Here is a 17,878-nt window from a genome sequence, read left to right as displayed (position 1 = left end):
GGTTGTTTCTCTTACCGTTGTGGAACCAGTAAGTGTCGGGCATTGGTCGGCCAACGACCTTTAGGTCAAACCTGGCTGTTTGACCTTCAGAGCATTTTATAGAGCAAGGCTTCATGACAAACACCGGTTTGTAGAGTCTTTCCAGTGAGGCCTCGTCGGTCTCATCAAGCCGACGGGCGGGGGAACGTCCTGGGGAGCGGCTGGGAGAGCGGCTCACTGAGCGAGGAGATGCAGAGCTGAGGAGGAAGAGCCGCTATCAGACCTCTACTCATCCCTCAGAGAGTCTTTACTGTGAGAGCCATACCTGATTCTGTGCGTTGTCGATTGGGGCGTGTATCTCTGAGGGGTCACCACTCCGGACGGCTCAATATAGAGCTTGCCAGAGCTGACGGAGTTACCCTTCATGTTGCTGGCGAAGGCGGTGTAAACACCTTCATCCTCTGGCAGCACCACAGGCAGACGGAGGCTGGCTCGGCCATCCTGAAGAACTTCCATCTGGTACCGGCCGCTAGGCCTGAGGCGCTGACCGTCTTTGTACCAGACGATCTGCAATCAGATATCCTTAAATCACACTTCAGAACTAAAACTCTTCAGTCAAAACAGGTGTTCTCAAGGAGGAAACGGTTAAAATGAGGTTCAACATGTTTAATATGAAGTCTCCCTTTACTAAATTGAGTTGTGCATCATTGATATAAATAGTTTTCCATGCGTAGGCCCGTTGCTGCTCCTCAGTACCTTAGGCAGTGGGAATCCGTCCATCCTGCAGTGGAAGGTGACGCCCATCCCCTCTATGATCCTGTAGTTCTTCACCGGTGTCTGAAAAGCTGGCTGCACGGCCTCCTCCTCAGCCACGGTCACCTCTAGCTCTCCGTCCTCTAACACCAGCTCTCTGTAGGAGATCCTCATGATGCGCAGCTCAATCTCCTGGATGATCCGCTCCTCAAAGGCTGATATGAGGAACTCCTGCAGCAAGAAAAACAAGTGAAGAACTGCAAAGCTTTCAAGGTTAAAGCTCTCACCAAAGTTTAAGAATATTCAAGAGGTGGGGCACCAATAATGAGAGGAAGTCATTAGTTAGATCAGTGATTCCTACCTCCATAGACATGAGATACAACCAAAATCAAGGATAGAGTAAAACTTTCTTCTCTATTTGTTTTGCTGGAAAGATGTTGAATTTGATCCTGCGATAACAAAGGATTTAGCTTCAAACAGCAGAGTAGGAGGACCAACCGTCTCAGAGACAAAGCTCATGGGCGTGGTCATTCTGCGCTGCTCCACCTCCAGCCCACCCATCACCACAGTGGACTGCTGAATCTCTGTGGTCACCTGGGATTTGTAGGTCATGTCTGTTTGTTTCATGAGAGCATCGTAGGCCTCTGTGGAACACACACGCACATGCACACGCACACACACAGTGTGAGTGAGCAGCAGCAGCTTCCCATGCTCAGAGCAGCAGATCGGTTGTCCTCACCTTCTTCCAACAGCCCAGCACAGGCCGAGGCCTCTCCGTGGGCGTTCTTAGCAAAGACTGAGTACTCTCCTGCATCATCAGCAAAGGTCATGGAGATCAGCAACTGGCATTCTCCTGTTTCCTTCTTGTAGGCAACTTTGTATCTGATGAGAGAGAAACAGCAATCATGTGATCTGAGTCTTCATCACGTGTTAGTCCAGGAGCTCTATTATTAGGGCCCGAGCCCCAAAGTGGTGTGAAGGCCCTATTGTTCCCGTAAGGATTCTTCTTCTTCTTCTACTTATCATTATTATTATTAATAATAATAATAATAATAATAATAATAATAATATTCCGGTTACTGCCACTTTACTTGGATTTTTGAGGCATTTTTGTGAAATTTGGCAGAACAGTACAGTTTGGTGAAAAATTTAAGATGTAGTTTTTTGGTGCAATTTCAGGACTCGTTAGCGACACCTAGAGTTTGTAACTTTTCATTGGTTTGAACTAGCTGAATGGAATTCCATAGATATATGCAGATGGACCGTGACTAGCAAAAATGTAATTTGGACCAATAACCTGAATTCAAAAGGAAGTCTGTAATTTAGAATTTATTGGGCCAAATTTTGCACTTTTTCAAAATATTTGGCCAAACCACACCATTTTTAAAAGCAAAGTCCTCTTATAGGGTTCATAATTTCCATATTTAGGGTTTATGTTCCTGACAAGTTGGAGACAAATCATTTGTAAAACATTGAGTTTTTATCACATTGCCAGACCTACAGGGGGTGCTAAACTTTCATAAATTTTCAAACGAAATGTTTGAATAACTCAGCCAAAACTCATTCAATCAAAATCCAAAGTCCTGTGCAGAATGGGAAATGCATTCTGCACACAAAATGACAGGACAATTCACGCAACATGTCTTACTGCCCCCTGGTGGTGATGATAGAAAAGTACTTTTTTCATTCTACCATTGATTGTGTTGACAATTTTCAACTCACACTTACCAAATGTGTTTAGAAATGTTCTGGACAAGTTAATGATCATTTGTCAGGAAGATGATGTGTTTTTACAGAAGGCACTGTGGCAGAGCGCAATTCGCCAAAGAACTGAAAGTCTCAATTTGAGTAGTCAGAAATTTTCGCAAGTGACAAAACCTGCCATTTATGTTAAGGGTACCAAAACCTCAAATTTCAAAACATTTTTGTAACTTCTTTTACAAAATTGGCTCTGTAGCACCCCCTTTTACTTTTTAAATTAGCAGCCCCTCGCGCACATTTGCACGAGACATCCAAAAATGTACAGACTTATTGAATCTATTAAGACGCACAAAAAGTTTCATGAAGCCATGTTCTAAAACCCACAGGAAATCTGCTATTTTCACTTTTTGTTGTATGGTGTGTATTAATCATTCATTCATTATTCTGCAAAAGAAATGCTTATTTAACCATTACAGCTATTCGCCTGTTCTGACATGTCACACCTGTTTACTGCTTTTTGTAAAGACACAGCTGCAAAGTAAATGTTGTTAAGTGATACCCAAAACAACACCTGTTTTCCACAGAAGGTGCTAAAACTAACACCTCGAGGTGTGAGCAGTCACACTTTAGGTGTAAGAAGTCACACTTTACTTAACAGGAAGACAACGCCTTGTTATGTATCAAGTGTTAACCACGAACAACAACAACTAGTGTGGAAACCACCCTTTATGAACACCTGTTATGCCATCTGGGCCTTGACATCTGTGTGAACTTTTGTCCTATTTTTCTATTCGCTTAGGTGGTCAGATCATGTATTATGACATATTATCATGCCATGCTTCAGGCTATATATACCACTGATTATTGTGTTCGGGGGCTTCTTTTACACGGACATTCTAGTTGTTCATGAAACCCCTTTCTTTCTCTATCGGCTGATAGTTTAAGACTTTGATACTTTGAAACTTTTTGATTGACACCCACATCTGACACCCACATCTGAGACGGCGCCTGAGTGGAGGACACTTCTAGGCCTCTGGTAAGTGAGCCTGCCCTTGGTATCCTCTTAACAGGGGTGTCCAGGGTGGGCTAACTCATGCTGTTGTAAAAAAGAGTTGTTTCCAGCTTCGACCTATATTGGATGGGTCCTAATATCAATCCTACAAAACTATAGCAAGACTACTCATAAACCTAAGATATGATAGACTTCCAATAGGAGGAAGTACACTTAGTCCTTTTCTTTATTAGATAACAATAATAGAGAATAGGCAGCCAGCTTCGGAGACAAGGTAGAGGGGGAATTCTTGTTTGAGTATGACAGTTTTAGATCCCCTGCCGTCATAAAGTCCCGCGGGCTAAAGACACTTTTCTAATTAAATGTAAAGATGATAACGATCCATTAGTTTTTTTATTGTGACTCAAACAGTTTGAAGAGAAATCCCAGTGTGTGTATGAAAGATGACAGAACATTTGCTCTGGAACTGATCGGTTCCTTTCAGAGGATTCTGATAGATCAGTTCTGATAAAGATCTTCTGTTCCTGCGTACCTGTATCCTGTGGTCAGAGGCACGCCGCTCTTCTTCCAGATGATGTGTGGTTTAGGACTTCCTCCGACCTGACACTCAAACACCACGCTGCCTCCCTCCACCAGCTTCTGCACGCTGGGCTTCTTTATGAAGAACGGAGCAGCTGCATCTGCAGAGCTCACCTCCACCACCGCCTGGGTCTCCATTGTCATCCTGGAGAGAAGAAGGTCCCGTGAGGATCATCTCTGACAGAGACAGGACCACTGAACAACTCACGTCTTGGTCTGAGTGAATCCTCCCTCCACCATTGTTTCCTCTCTACTCTCGATTTCCTCCGACACTGAAAAGAGACAATGCAGAGTCACTAAGATCTCAGCAGCTGGTGGTGTTCTCCTAAAAGCTCTGCTGATGGGTTAAGCTAAAGCTCTCCTCACCTTTGACCAGCAGGTAGCAGGAGGTACTGACGGTTCCCGCCTCGTTGGTAGCCGTACACGTGAAGCGCCCGCTGTCCTCGGCGAAGGCCTCTCTGATCACCATCCGAGCACATCCGTTCTGGAAGCTGATCTGGAAGTCAATCGAGCTCTCGATCTTGTAGTCCTCTCTGAACCACATGATGACGGGCGCCGGCTGACCGCTGATCTGACACTCCAGAGTCACCGACTCACCTTCAGTCACTGTCAGGTTCTTCAAACCCTGCAGGAGGAGGAACATGTGACCAAACTCTCAACGAGTGCCTCTAATGTGGTCTCAGGACTGAACACTTACAGCAATGAGTGTGGGGGGGACACACGGCTCCTGTTGTCTCAGAGGAACTACAACTGTCTCCTGAAAACAAAACACTGACATTAGACACAGAGAGACCTGACCGAACCCCAGGGGTGATCAACAGGAGGTCTGAGGAACAGGAGGAGGACTGATGGAATCTGATTGTGAGGATGGAAGGAGAAGCTGTTAAAGCGCATATAGGAGGAGGATGGTCTTGATGGAGGACCAACCTGAGGCTCCCAGTCCTCAAATTCCTCCTCACTGTGGGCCTCCTGCCTGAACGGAGGACGAAGCGACTCCGCACTCCCACGACCAGCCGCAGAGCGGCGGGAGGGGCTCGGAGACTTGACGGGAGTGATGACCTTTCTGGGAGCGTTTGGAGAAGAGAGGCCCCTACGAAGCGCAGCAACCGCCAAGCCGACCGACACCTGACCAACGTCAACGAGGAGAAGTTACACTGTGACCTCGTTAGTGACACAGCCACAGTTAGTGAACCATCACGCTAACTTAGCCTTGCTAACCACTGTCTGTCAACGCGTGAAAGTCTCGGTTAGTCTGTGACTGTCAGTCCTCTTCAGGACCTTTCTTTCTCCTTAAAACCAATACGTTAGAGTTCCTGCTGTTAGTCATGTGACCCGTGCGTACACAGTGATGGTGGTTTAAGACGGAGCACATGGTGTTAACCAGGTACAGATCCTGGTAAGGTTTATGGTTAAAGGTCCTGGTAAAATTGGTGACCAAACACACAGTGATGTAGATTCACACGGTGGTTGATGATGGAAGTGAGGGAGGGTCTAACGGTGATGAGGATGACGGCTCCTCTTACCTCGGCTACCGGCTCCGCTTTGGGAACACTGACTTTAGCCACTGTGAACATCACTGAGCTCTCAGTCTGAGCCAGAGAGTCTGTCGCCATGACCACTGGCAGTGCCTTGACCTCCGGCGGTGCCTTGACCTCCGGAGGCGCTATGACCACTGGCGGTGCCATGACCTCCGGAGGCACCTTAACCACCGGCGGTGCAGTGGTGTCAATAGCCACCTTGGTTGTCCTGGATACAGTTGTCCTGACAGTCTGTAGCTCCGCCTCCACGTGGCCACTCTGACCACCAGTTGGCCGGCAGACGGCCACGGCTTCAGCCTAGAGACAGAGAGAAACCTGACGGCTGCACTCTCACTGGGAAACTTACTGCTAAACTTCACAGACGTATTGGTGGAGCTGAATATGAACTGAAACGTGGAACAACCAGCAGGGGGCGCTCTACCTGCTCGAACGGCGCTCTGACACGCGCCTGATCCACGGCCGCCACCACCGTTGCCACGGCAACACTCTTATCAGACTCAGTGGACACATTCCGCTCCTGACGCATTGCACAGTTACAGTGAGACGTTTGACGAGCGAGCGAGCGAGCCTGTGAGACGCAGCGCAGGGATTAACTCACCTCTCTGGAGGAGACCATCTGCTGCTCCCAGTGCTGCTCCATCTGCAGCTGGGTGGAGCTGCTCAGACTGCTGAAGCCTTCACACACATAGTCACCCTGTTTCCATGGAGGGAGGACCTCCACCTCCGCCGAGGATGAGGACGACACCTGCAGAGAGACACGCCCACTAGTCAGTCTTTACGGTTCTAAACCAAGTCCACTCAATAAATTAGAAACCAAAGAAAGCCAGATGCTTTCATTCCTCTGTGTGTGTCTATTCTCTGAACCAATCAGTGTCTGCGTTGAGCCTACGTCACATGTTCAGACCAGGGCTGCTCTTTATGGAACCTCAACAAACTAGGTACTAAAAAAGCAGTACCAGGTACCATGGAGATACACTTTTTCCCAGTGGAAACACACCATATGTCAGGTTTGGAAAAGCTCAAGGGCCTTTGAATTTTGAGGGTCGAGTCAGGAAAATTACAGGAAGAAAAGATATAAAGCTGCTACAGGTGCTCCTCCTCCTGGTAGCTAGAAAAAGAATAGCTCCACCCACAACCCCCCACAGTAGAGGATTGGATCGAGTTGTCTGGTAATCTTTAAAGGGCCCATGTTACGCTAAATCTACTTTTCTGTGCTTTAAACATGATAAAGGTCTATTATGACTTCATACACATGATCAAAGTGTTTTATCATTGATTCCATCAATCATTAGTTAGAGGTGATTTACTCCTTTCTTACTACAGGGTGAACACAAACATCTCACTACAATTTGATGACACGTTCACACTTTGATGATGAATTTGACGCAGCACTGAGCTGGAGAAGCTCTGTGCCTTGATTGACATGTAAACAGACACGCCCACGAAGGTGATCATGTCAGCATCCTTCACACAGTGCTATGTATGTATTTACTACAGTCTATGTATGTACCAGTGAAGGCCCCGCCCCCACGCACTGTCTGTGTTTATAAAGCAGCATGAGCTCAGCTACAGAGTGGGTGGGAGGAGGGTGGGCCGTCCTTTGACCCTACGTCACCGAGGGGGGAGGAGGAAGTCAGTGTCTCATCTATAGACACGCCCACTTATGAATATGCATAAGTTGGCCATAAATCAGCCTGTTTGTGTAGAGTTGGTCAGAAAGTGACTTTTCAGAGGATAAAACTCTGGAAAACAGACGAGTTTGTGAAAATAAACCTCAAATATGATGTTTTTGTGGTTCTTAGAACAAATGGAGAGAAATAGCATAGAATGGAACTTTAAAATGTAATGGTTGACTTGTATTATGAGGAGCCAAAAGGACAGGTTTTATGTTAATTGGAGCAAATACCCCCCCCCCCCCAACACACACTCTCCTTGTTCTTTTCTATATAGTTACGATAAGGGAATAATTGTATATTTTTTAACTTCTGAGTGTGAAGTTAAAATGTTTCAGTGAAAATTAGTTTAATTTGTAATTGTGTTGAGTATAACTATGGTACATTTTATTTTCTAAGTGTTGTATGTGGGTATATATGTTGATATATAAAACCATCTACACTTTTCTTTTTCTTTTCTTTTATTTAATTGTATTATTTTGAAATCTACATGAAAAGGAGGGTGATCTGAACATCAAAGGAGGAAATATATTCAATATTTTTATATTTTTTCAGAAAGACCACAGACATTTATTTATTTAAATATTTTATCTGTCAAATTGTGTTGTATGCCACCCTTTGTAAACTCTGTGATTGTTCAAACAAAAATAAAAAAGAAAGAATTATAATAAAGAAAGAAACCAAAGAAACAAAATGAAACAGTTCATGGAGTTCACCTCAGGTAATGAAATATTAAATATAAACTAGTCCTTATGGATGCCTCAGGAACACGTCACAGATTACAGTTACAATTACAGTCACAATTAGTGACAGTTACAGCTAAAGCTACAATTATAGCTACAGTTACAATTACAGCTACAATTACAATTAGTTGCAGTTACAGCTACAGTTACAGTTACTCACGTGTTTACGGCTCAGAACTGGAGACTTGACGGGTCTGATGGGGGACACGGACACTGAGAGTCTGGACGGAGACACTGGCCTGTGCGCACACACACATTATGGTCACACCATGGTGACGGGAATGATGACATCATCACAGCATCATCACTGCCTACCTGACAGAAGTGGGCGTTGGCCCTTTCACGTGTCTAACGGGTGAGGGAGACTGCTGTCGGCCCGCTGTCACCTTGAAGCTGGGCGGAGACTTGGAGACTGGTTTTGGTGGAACCCTCGGGGGGGCTTTGTGCTGAGTCATCATTCCTCCTTCACCCTGCATCTGGAGGCCTTTGTGCTGAGTCATCATTCCTCCATCAACCTGCATCTGGAGGCCTTTGTGCTGAGTCATCATTCCTCCTTCAACCTGCATCTGGAGGCCTTTGTGCTGAGTCATCATTCCTCCTTCAACCTGCATCTGGAGGCCTTTGTGCTGAGTCATCATTCCTCCTTCAACCTGCATCTGGAGGCCTTTGTGCTGAGTCATCATTCCTCCTTCAACCTGCATCTGGAGGCCTTTGTGCTGAGTCATCATTCCTCCATCACTCTGCATCTGGATGGCTTTGTGCTGAGTCATCATTCCTTCGTCGACCTGCATCTGCATCATGGAGCTGGTCTGGAAGCTGGCCTCCATCTGCACAGAGACACAAACCTTCACCCTTAGACAGGGGTTCTCAACCTTTGGGTAGGTACCCCATTTGGGGTCATGAGACACTGGGAGGGAGTCCCAGATGCCTTTAAAAACCTAAAAATCTTTTTTTTTTTTTTTACAATTTGAGCCCATTTTTCTGCAACTACAACAAACTCATTACATTTTAACCTATTTTCATCACTTTTTCGTGCCATATTTTTGCTCCTTTTAATGTATTTTTGCTACATTACTACCATTTCTGACACATTTTTTCCACTTTCAAAACAAACATCTTCAGCACTCATAAACCCTTTCCACCACTTTTCCACCTAATGTCACATGTGTTGACCCATTATTGTCACTTTTAACCTCTTTTCACCATATTTCATGATTATTTTAGCCAATTTAGAGGCGTTCAAGGACTTTAAACTGTGTCCTTACCATTTGCACTCTTGTTTCTGAGGACCCTTTCTGGGACATGGACATGATGGTCTTGGTCTTCTTGGTTGGAACGGCCTCCTCACCTAGAGGAAAAAGCATGCTGGTTAATCCAGGGAGGGGCTGAGCCTAGGAGGAGGGGGAGTGTTCCTCACCCTGGACCAGGAGCTCAGCGGTGCAGGTGGCTCTACCGCTGCTGTTGGTGGCTGTCACAGAGTAGCTCCCAGAGTCCTCAGGGAAGGCCTCAGCGATCAGCAGGCTGTGCAGCTCTCCGTCCTGCAGGATCCTGAAGTCGGCCGAGCTCTGGATCTCCGCTCCCTCTCGGTAAAAGCGAACCGTGGGGGCGGGGATCCCGGTGACCCGGGTGTCCAGTCTGACCTGGCTGCCCTGCCTCACCGTGGAGCTCTGCAGCCTCTGGAGGAAGTTTGGAGGAGCCGTCTCAGCTAAAAACATCAGAGAGAAGACTCAGAGTTAGAGGAAACACAGCAACCCTGGCTTTAGCTCTGCGTGGATCCACTGACACCTCAGAACCTGGACCAGAGTCAGAGTTATTAAACTAATCACTAATCAATAACTGACCTGTGACCAGCAGCTCTGCGGTGCTGGTAGCCTGTCCGGCTCCATTGGTGGCTCTGACAGAGAAGCGTCCGCTGTGTGCGTTGGTCACAGCCAGGATCGTCAGAACAGCGCGGCCTTCGCTGAATGAGATCTGAACGCCGGGCAGAGCGGCAGAAGATAGAACCTGACCATCGCGGAACCAGCTCACCTCAGGAACTGGAGAACCTGCAGAACCAAGGGAACCAAAAGGGAGGTCAACTAGGGTCTGGGTTCTCCTCATGAACTAAAAGTCTGAGTTCTGATGGACTAAACGTTCTGATGGACTGGAGGTTCTTACCACTGATTGTAGCCTGGAACGTAGCAGCACTACCCTCTAGTGCTACCACGCTCTGCAGTGGTTGAGTGAAAGTTGGTGCTTGTGTCGACATGATGGTTGGAGCCCTGCAGGTAAACACACAGAGGTTACGCACGCACGCGCGCACACACGCACACACGCACACACGCACACACACACACACACACACACACTAACCCTAACCCTAACCCAGCAGTCATTAGTCTCTATGCATTACCACTAATGACACACACTAATCACATGGTCTCAGGTCAAGGTCTGTTTAACTTTAGGCTAGAGGACACGCCCCTGCCTTGCATAGTCCCGTGGGATGCACCACTGAAACAACCAGACATGTCTCATGATTGGACATAGGATGTAGCTCAGGCTTGACCACCCTATAGCTGACCACCTTTGATGAGGGTGTCTCGTGTTAAAGGCCCAAACACCCCCTGATTCAAAGGAACACTATATGATCCACCTCAAATCTCAAACACAGCTCCCACCCACTCTACATGGTAAACCTCATGTTGACTACCATCTTTAGGCTTAAAGAACGCTTTAACATCACGTCGCGGGCGACCGTGGTTCAGGTGGTAGTGAGTCGTCTTCTGATCGAGAGGTTGGGGGTTCGATCCCAGTACCTGACTATGTGTCGAAGTGTCCTTGGGCAAGACACTGAACCCTAAGTTGCTCCCAGTGGTCGACTAGTGCCTTGCATGGCAGTCCTGTCCCACTGGTGTGTGAATGTGAGAGTGATTGGGTGAATGAGCTGATATGTAAAGCGCTTTGAGACTGTTTCAGTGGTGATAAAGCTCTATATAAATCATGTCCATTTAACATTTACATCCTGTGTTTAATGACCAGAGCTACATAGCTTAGCGCTAGCCAAACTTGTGTGGAAGTGGATTTTCAGTTTTGACAAACACGAAAACAAAATACACAACATGAAGAGAACTAAACCAATTGCATTATTATTATTATTATTATTATAGGAACCCTATTGCAAACACATTTTAGCCTCTAACTTTCACATTTTAATTCACATCTTCATAAACTTCATATCCATGTGTTCCCTACATAGAGTCGCATCTTCTGACATAGGCCACGCCCACCCCCACGGCATATTTCTCTTTGTAAGTCATTACACATCAAAAACCTACTTTTTCAAACTCCTCCTAGAGTTTAAGTTCTATCTGCACCAAACTTTGCACATACAATTTACAGACTTGCCTGATCAAAAGTTGAGTAAAGAATTTTGTTTGGTCAAAATATGCGCAAATTATTAACGAGTAAAATTTTCTAGCTAGCTTAAAAACACATACTGTTGCATATTTTTGTCAAAGTAAAAGCTATCAACATCAATCTAAATTCACTTATGTCAGAGCTCAAACAGAGGCTCTGAGCCAAATTTGGTGAAAATTGGCCAATAGGGGGCGCTATAAACAGAGAAACATCTATCAATATGATAGATGATCAGATTTGCACAAAATTTGGCTCATTTTGGCCTATAACTTTTACATTTTAAATCCCATCTTCATAAACTTTATATCCACGTATTCCCTAAATAGAGTTGCATCTTCTGACATAGGCCACGCCCACTCCCACGGCATATTTCTCCTTGTAAGTCATTACACATCAAAAATCTAGTTTTTCGAACTCCTTCTCGTGTTTAAGCTCTATCTGCACCAAACTTTGCACATACAAAACTCTAGACTCTCCTGATCGCTCCAAGCCCGTCATCCTTCGTGATGTACTTCCATGGTCTCCGCAAAACTTGGGGGCCGAGTCACGCGGGAAGGCTTGGCCCCCTTTTCTAACTGCTTGCAGTTCTAGTCATTATTATAATAATAATAATTATTATTATTATTATTCCCACTGAGGATGGGGAATTGGGGTAACTTAAGGAAACCTCCAACCTCTCCATCAGAAGGTGACCACCTCTACAGATCTTTAGCTATAGATCAGTGATATGCTGTCTATCATAGATCTATAATCACAGGTGTCCCACTTAATAATAATGTCTATAGAAACACAGAGATAACATTACTGCGGATTGGTTCACAACCTGCTCACATACATGACATCACACACTGTTCACCAATCCAACAGCCTGTTTCCCAACTAAAGCAGGGGTTCTCAACCTTGGAATCATGACCTAATTTAGGGTCATAAGACCCTGGGAGGGGGGTTTGTCTTTTGATGTATTTTTGCTACATTTCTCCCATTTCTGACACTTCTACATCACATTTTAATGACTTTTCTACACATTTTTCCACTTTCCAGACATGTTCATCACTTATAAACCCTTTCCACCACTTTTACACCTAATGTCACATATGTTGACCCATTATTGTCACTTTTAAACTTTTTTCACCAGATTTCATGATTATTTTTGATAATTTAACCACATTCACCATTTGTTATGTTCATTATTTGCCAGTTTAAACTAATTGTTCCTACTTTTTAAAATGATCTGTGGTTTTTAAAATCTCATTTCACCTCCTTTTCCACCATTTTTATTCACTTTGAACCATTTTATTAGTGATTAAAACCATGATTTCCATCTTTAAGATGACTATAATAATAATAATAAACGTTCCTGGATAACAGTGGATATTATTCAGATGAATAAATAAATGTGGTTATCACAGATTCATAGAACAATAGACCATCATTTTACTGACTTTATGGATGGACCCCAAAAATCTCTCCTTTATTCCCCCTTATAGGTGGTCCTGTCTCCACATGACTGTTCTTCAATGTTCATGTCTGTGTTCAACCACCTTCAGCTACAGTGGGGGTCCCTGCTCTCTGAGACCTTTATTTTGGCTGAAAAGGTTGAGAATCACTGGTTTAAAATAGAAACTCATCTGCAGTAAAAGATGAAGATCTACTGAGAGCTCAAGAAGAGGAGAAATCAGTCCAAATGTGAAGTTCAAAGACCACACACACACACACACACACACACACACACACACACACACACACACACACACACACACACACACACACACACACACACACACACACACACACACACACACACACACACACACACACACACACACACACACACACACACACACCATGAGCTACTGATGCTTTAGCAGAATTAAAGAACAAGATCTAACTTTGATCAAATCCCAGTTTCCTCCCAGATTAAACTAATCCTTCCTCCTGCATGTCTCCATCAAACCCTGGTCAACAGCAGCTCCAGGACATTCCAAGATATACAGATCTACTGTCACATCTGTCACATGGACCCAACATCTGGTAGAAGGTTTGAGCTCCTCCTTCATCTGAGACTCCAGGACCAAGAAAAGACTGTACCTCCATAAGGGCTTCATCATGTCCCAGGATTAACATTTATATTTAACCTCTGACACGCACACACGCACGCACGCACACACGCACGCACACACGCACACACACACACGCACACACACAGGATGCTGATTAAAGCGACAGCTGCTGTGTCGTCTCTCCCTGTGGAGTCTAAAAATAAGAACAGCTGTTCTCTCCCCTTCACAATAAAAGCCTGGATGTTGGGCTATGGTCTATAAATAACCCCTGACCCTGGGCTGTGACTGACAGGCGGCATGTGCTCCGTCCCTGACACTGATAGCCAGGGGCCCATTCCCTTAAAAAGCCATGAGGCGCCTCCATCTATTCTGGGACATTGGTCACCTTCAGTCCATCAGCACACACTCACAGAAACACACAAAACAGGTGAGAAACATCAACACAAACTGAACACAAACATGTGGACCAGAATCAGAACCTGCTCATGGAGCTGCACTGAGACCTGGTCCTGGTCCTCATCACACACGTGACCCCACACAGTCAGACCTGGACTTGGGCTGGGTTCAGGTGGCTCCTACCTGTGAGCAGGCGGCCCTCGTGGCCCCGTGGAGGGGGGGGGGGGGCTTCAGCGGCTCTGGGTCGACAGAAAAACCAGAATCCAAAGGTTTAAAGGTTGGTGTGTAGACGGCGTCCTCCTCTCAGCGCTCCTCAGCCGAGGCTTCCAGGCCGGGAACGCTGACTGACAGCCAGACGGTGGAGTCACACTTTTATAGCCCAGTGACATCACACACCCCAATCCCCTCTGAGGGTGGAGGACCACCACAGACCCAACCCCCCCCCATAAAGGTAGCGCAGTCGTGAGAACTAATCCCTCAGGTTTCCCACACACTGAACCCAACAGGACCTGTTCCAAGTATCTGGATTAATAAAGCCTGGATCTGTTCACAGGATCAATGGCGGTTGTTTCCATGGTAACGTGTTGATTGGAGCTCCAACACATGGATCAGCTGAACTCACTCACTGCTCCACATCTGATAAATACAAAGAGGATCAGAGAACATTTAAATAGAGAAAAGCAAAAATAAAGTCAAAATTTTGAAAAAATTCAGTTAAAATACAACAAGGTGATAAAAGTCTAAGGTTTGCTAATAAAGTTAAATCTACAGAAGCTGATTAGGACCAATTTTTTCACAACAGTTGTCATGACACTTTCACTGTGTATTGTAATATATTGTATGTTTTCTATTATGTGTCTACTTCTACCACTGCACTACAGATAGAAATTAGCATTTTGCTAAATCTGGTGTATTTACAACTTTGTCTGTACATTAATACACACTGTTCCACTCAGACAAAATAAATTGAAATAAAAATTCAATTAAAATTCACCATATATGACAACAAACAGCAGATGATGTACCTATAAATGTGTTAAACTATACTTTAATAACAAAGAGATTATTTCTGTTTTATCTGATAAACACAGCGTGTGTAATTTAAGGACTTTGAAGAGATATTGTTAAAAACAATGTTTTTATGAAGAGGTGGAGCATTCAGTCTATCTGTGGAGATTAAGGAGCTATGGAAACACATTAACACGTAAACAACGTAATGTAACTGAACATAAACAAGCTCATTCACTGACCGTAATCTGTTGATAATTCCAACCTAACAGCGTTTATAATGTTATTCCAGAGATCGTTAATGTATTATTAATATTACACATATTCAGACAGGAGGAGGGGCCAGGGTTTTCCTCTGATGTCACTTTCAGCTGATCTCAGCACTTTTAAAAACTGATGGAGCAGCTCAGCAGCAGTATGGAAACAAGGCAGTCCTCTTGTTTCCACACAGGTGACCCCTGGTGAATGAAAACACCGACTACCTGGGTCTCCAGCGGGAGGATTCAGACTGTACCCAGGAATGATGCTCATATCTGAGCACTTTAGTAAAAGTGATGTTAGAACCAGTATCAGTGACACGCCTCCTCTGTTTACACTCCTTTAACTTATGATTGTTATGTATTTACTGTATTATTCTTAGTTTCTCTTTTCATTTGTGTAAATGTTTTAACAACTGTAAAGTGTTTTAGAGTTTTTGAAAAGTGCTTATAAATAAAATGTATTATTATTATTATTGATGAGACGAGTGTGAAAAGGACAGTATGAGTTCTCACTGTGAAAAGGTACATTTACGAGGTTTACCATTCACTGACCAGGTCCATGATTATTTCACTTATTATTTTAATTACATTTACACACAGGAAGTTCACAAGATGAACACTAAACAGGCCGATGTAGCAGCATTAGCTTAAGCAGCTAACTCGGCTATGGAGAACAATACCACGTTTTCCACAAAAGTTCTGTGAAGGAATCAACGCTGTAACGTAAAATAAATCTCATCAACGTCAGTAAAGGCGAGTTCATCTCTGGACCTTTGAACTCACGCGTGAGAAGTGAACGAGAGCGAGATTTCTAAGTGAAAAGGCTTAAAAATGTGTCTTTGTGTACATTAAGTGTTGTGTAGATGTGTGTAGTAGTGTGTAGAATGATTAAAGAACTGTGTACAGTAAAAATATTTAAATAATTAATTTAAATGAATGAATTTAAATCAAAAATGCTGTTCTGATTTCTTATCTTGGATACAGACCGTATTGTGCCGTATCACCAGTAAATGTTTCTTACATTGATTACGCCGTATATAATCTTTCTCCTTATTTGAGCTTCTATAACTGATTACTGTGAATGTTGTTAAACTGCTAAAAAATACAAACCTAACTAAACTAAATTAAAAAACGTAATTCTGTTCTTGATTATTGTCTAAGCTAACGCTAACAGGACCCACATGCTAACATTAGCTAAGTTTCCATCACATGTTCCCTCTGATCAGTAGCCTCTGTGTTCCACTGATGATGTCTGATAAACTTCAATTAATTAGTTTTAAATTAATAAAAAATTCAATGAATCTAAAATAATTAAAAAACAATTAATTTAAACTGTGTGGGTTTGGATTTCTGTGACTAAATGTGAGCACATGCAAACTACACAATATGACATGTAAACAATAGTGTAACAGTACTGAGCCCTATTAGTGTGTGTGTGTGTGTGTGTGTGTGTTTTATAAATGTTGTATTTGTTCAGTAAAGCAGAGGAATCATCCACTGATGATGTCTGCTAAAGTTCAGGCTAGCTTAGCAAACATTAGCATTAGCTTAGACACACAGACATCATAGAGCCTGTGTTTCTGTGAGTTGATCAATCACAGGTTATTGATGAATGATTGATGACATCATCAGATCAGATCCTGCTGATGTCTCACCAGGTCGTGTTGTCTTCTGTGCTGAACCAGAACCTTCTTCAGCTCTGAACCCTGATGTTCTCCTGGTCCTCAGAGTTCTCCATGATCCAGTGAACATCTACCACTGACTGTTGGATGATGGAGGACATGATGTTATTCTAACACTAGAGGGCAGCACCTGCTCTCGGTAAAACCTGTTGAACTCATTAACGCAGGGTTTTCAACTTTGGGGTTGTGACCCAATGTGGGGTCGTCTGTAATTAAAATGAGGTCACCTGAAATATCTAGCAATTGATTAAAAACAATTACAGAATACATATTTTGTTTTATAATTTATTATCTACTACACACAATATCAAACACTAATATTTTATTTAATATAAATGTAGTTTAAATAAAATACTATATAAAATGATCTGAGCTGCTCTAAACCTGGATGTATTTGTTACACAGAATAACAAACATGATCAAAAACTAATTCTAGAGACAAAATGTCTCTGGGTCACAAATATAAAATATGATATAAAAATGGATCCGTGTAGAGAAAGTAGCAACAACTGGTTTCACTCAGCAATGGCGTCTCATGGAGCCTCAATAGTTCCAGGAAGTGATCAGTTTACTATTGTAAATAATAATAATGAAAATAGAGCTGATTAGACAGTTTGTGATGTACTGTTGAACGGTAAATAATCATATTGGATATTAGTATTATCAGTGTATCTAAAGCCATTAACATGTGCATTAAAGCACGTTAGTGGATTATTTCCCACTAAACTAGTAAATGAAAGCACTTTGTAGCTTATATTAACAATATACAGTCATTCTAATAAAAGTGTCTTGAATAGGAATAAAAAAACTCAAAGAAAAAAGATTTTATGTTGTGTCATATTTCTACTTTCTAATAAATAAAAAAGTGCAATTAACAATCTGAACAAATGTTTTTAATAGGAATCAAATAAACAACAGCCACAACAAAAATCTATTATGATATTTTATGTTTATTGTGCCAGCAGAATAAACAGTGTAAGTAACGATATGCAGTGATTCTTATCAAACAGATTTGAATACAAATGTAAAACAAAATATTAAATATGATTAAAACTACAATTAAACTTTATTCTGTTAAATACTGTTTTGTGTTAT

At 43.3% G+C, this 17,878-nt stretch overlaps 1 protein-coding gene across 1 annotated transcript in view; it reads right to left on the bottom strand.

Moving 5' to 3' along the window:
• ttn.2 (titin, tandem duplicate 2) overlaps positions 1 to 14,197 on the bottom strand; it is a 214,246-nt gene extending 200,049 nt beyond the window's left edge. The window contains 20 exon segments of the mRNA XM_028435600.1: positions 16 to 236; positions 305 to 546; positions 736 to 963; positions 1,231 to 1,376; positions 1,472 to 1,614; positions 3,978 to 4,169; positions 4,233 to 4,296; positions 4,391 to 4,649; positions 4,722 to 4,781; positions 4,952 to 5,149; positions 5,548 to 5,859; positions 5,984 to 6,079; positions 6,161 to 6,307; positions 8,139 to 8,217; positions 8,294 to 8,805; positions 9,244 to 9,326; positions 9,396 to 9,683; positions 9,820 to 10,023; positions 10,136 to 10,239; positions 14,017 to 14,197. Coding sequence (XP_028291401.1) covers positions 16 to 236; positions 305 to 546; positions 736 to 963; positions 1,231 to 1,376; positions 1,472 to 1,614; positions 3,978 to 4,169; positions 4,233 to 4,296; positions 4,391 to 4,649; positions 4,722 to 4,781; positions 4,952 to 5,149; positions 5,548 to 5,859; positions 5,984 to 6,079; positions 6,161 to 6,307; positions 8,139 to 8,217; positions 8,294 to 8,805; positions 9,244 to 9,326; positions 9,396 to 9,683; positions 9,820 to 10,023; positions 10,136 to 10,226 — 3,565 coding nt within the window. The 5' untranslated portion in view covers positions 10,227 to 10,239; positions 14,017 to 14,197.
• Positions 14,198 to 17,878: the final 3,681 nt, after the last annotated feature.

This window comes from Gouania willdenowi, chromosome 21 (assembly GCF_900634775.1).
Source record: "Gouania willdenowi chromosome 21, fGouWil2.1, whole genome shotgun sequence".
NCBI classification, from domain to species: Eukaryota; Metazoa; Chordata; class Actinopteri; order Blenniiformes; family Gobiesocidae; genus Gouania; species Gouania willdenowi.
This window is presented reverse-complemented; position numbering and strand designations above follow the sequence as displayed.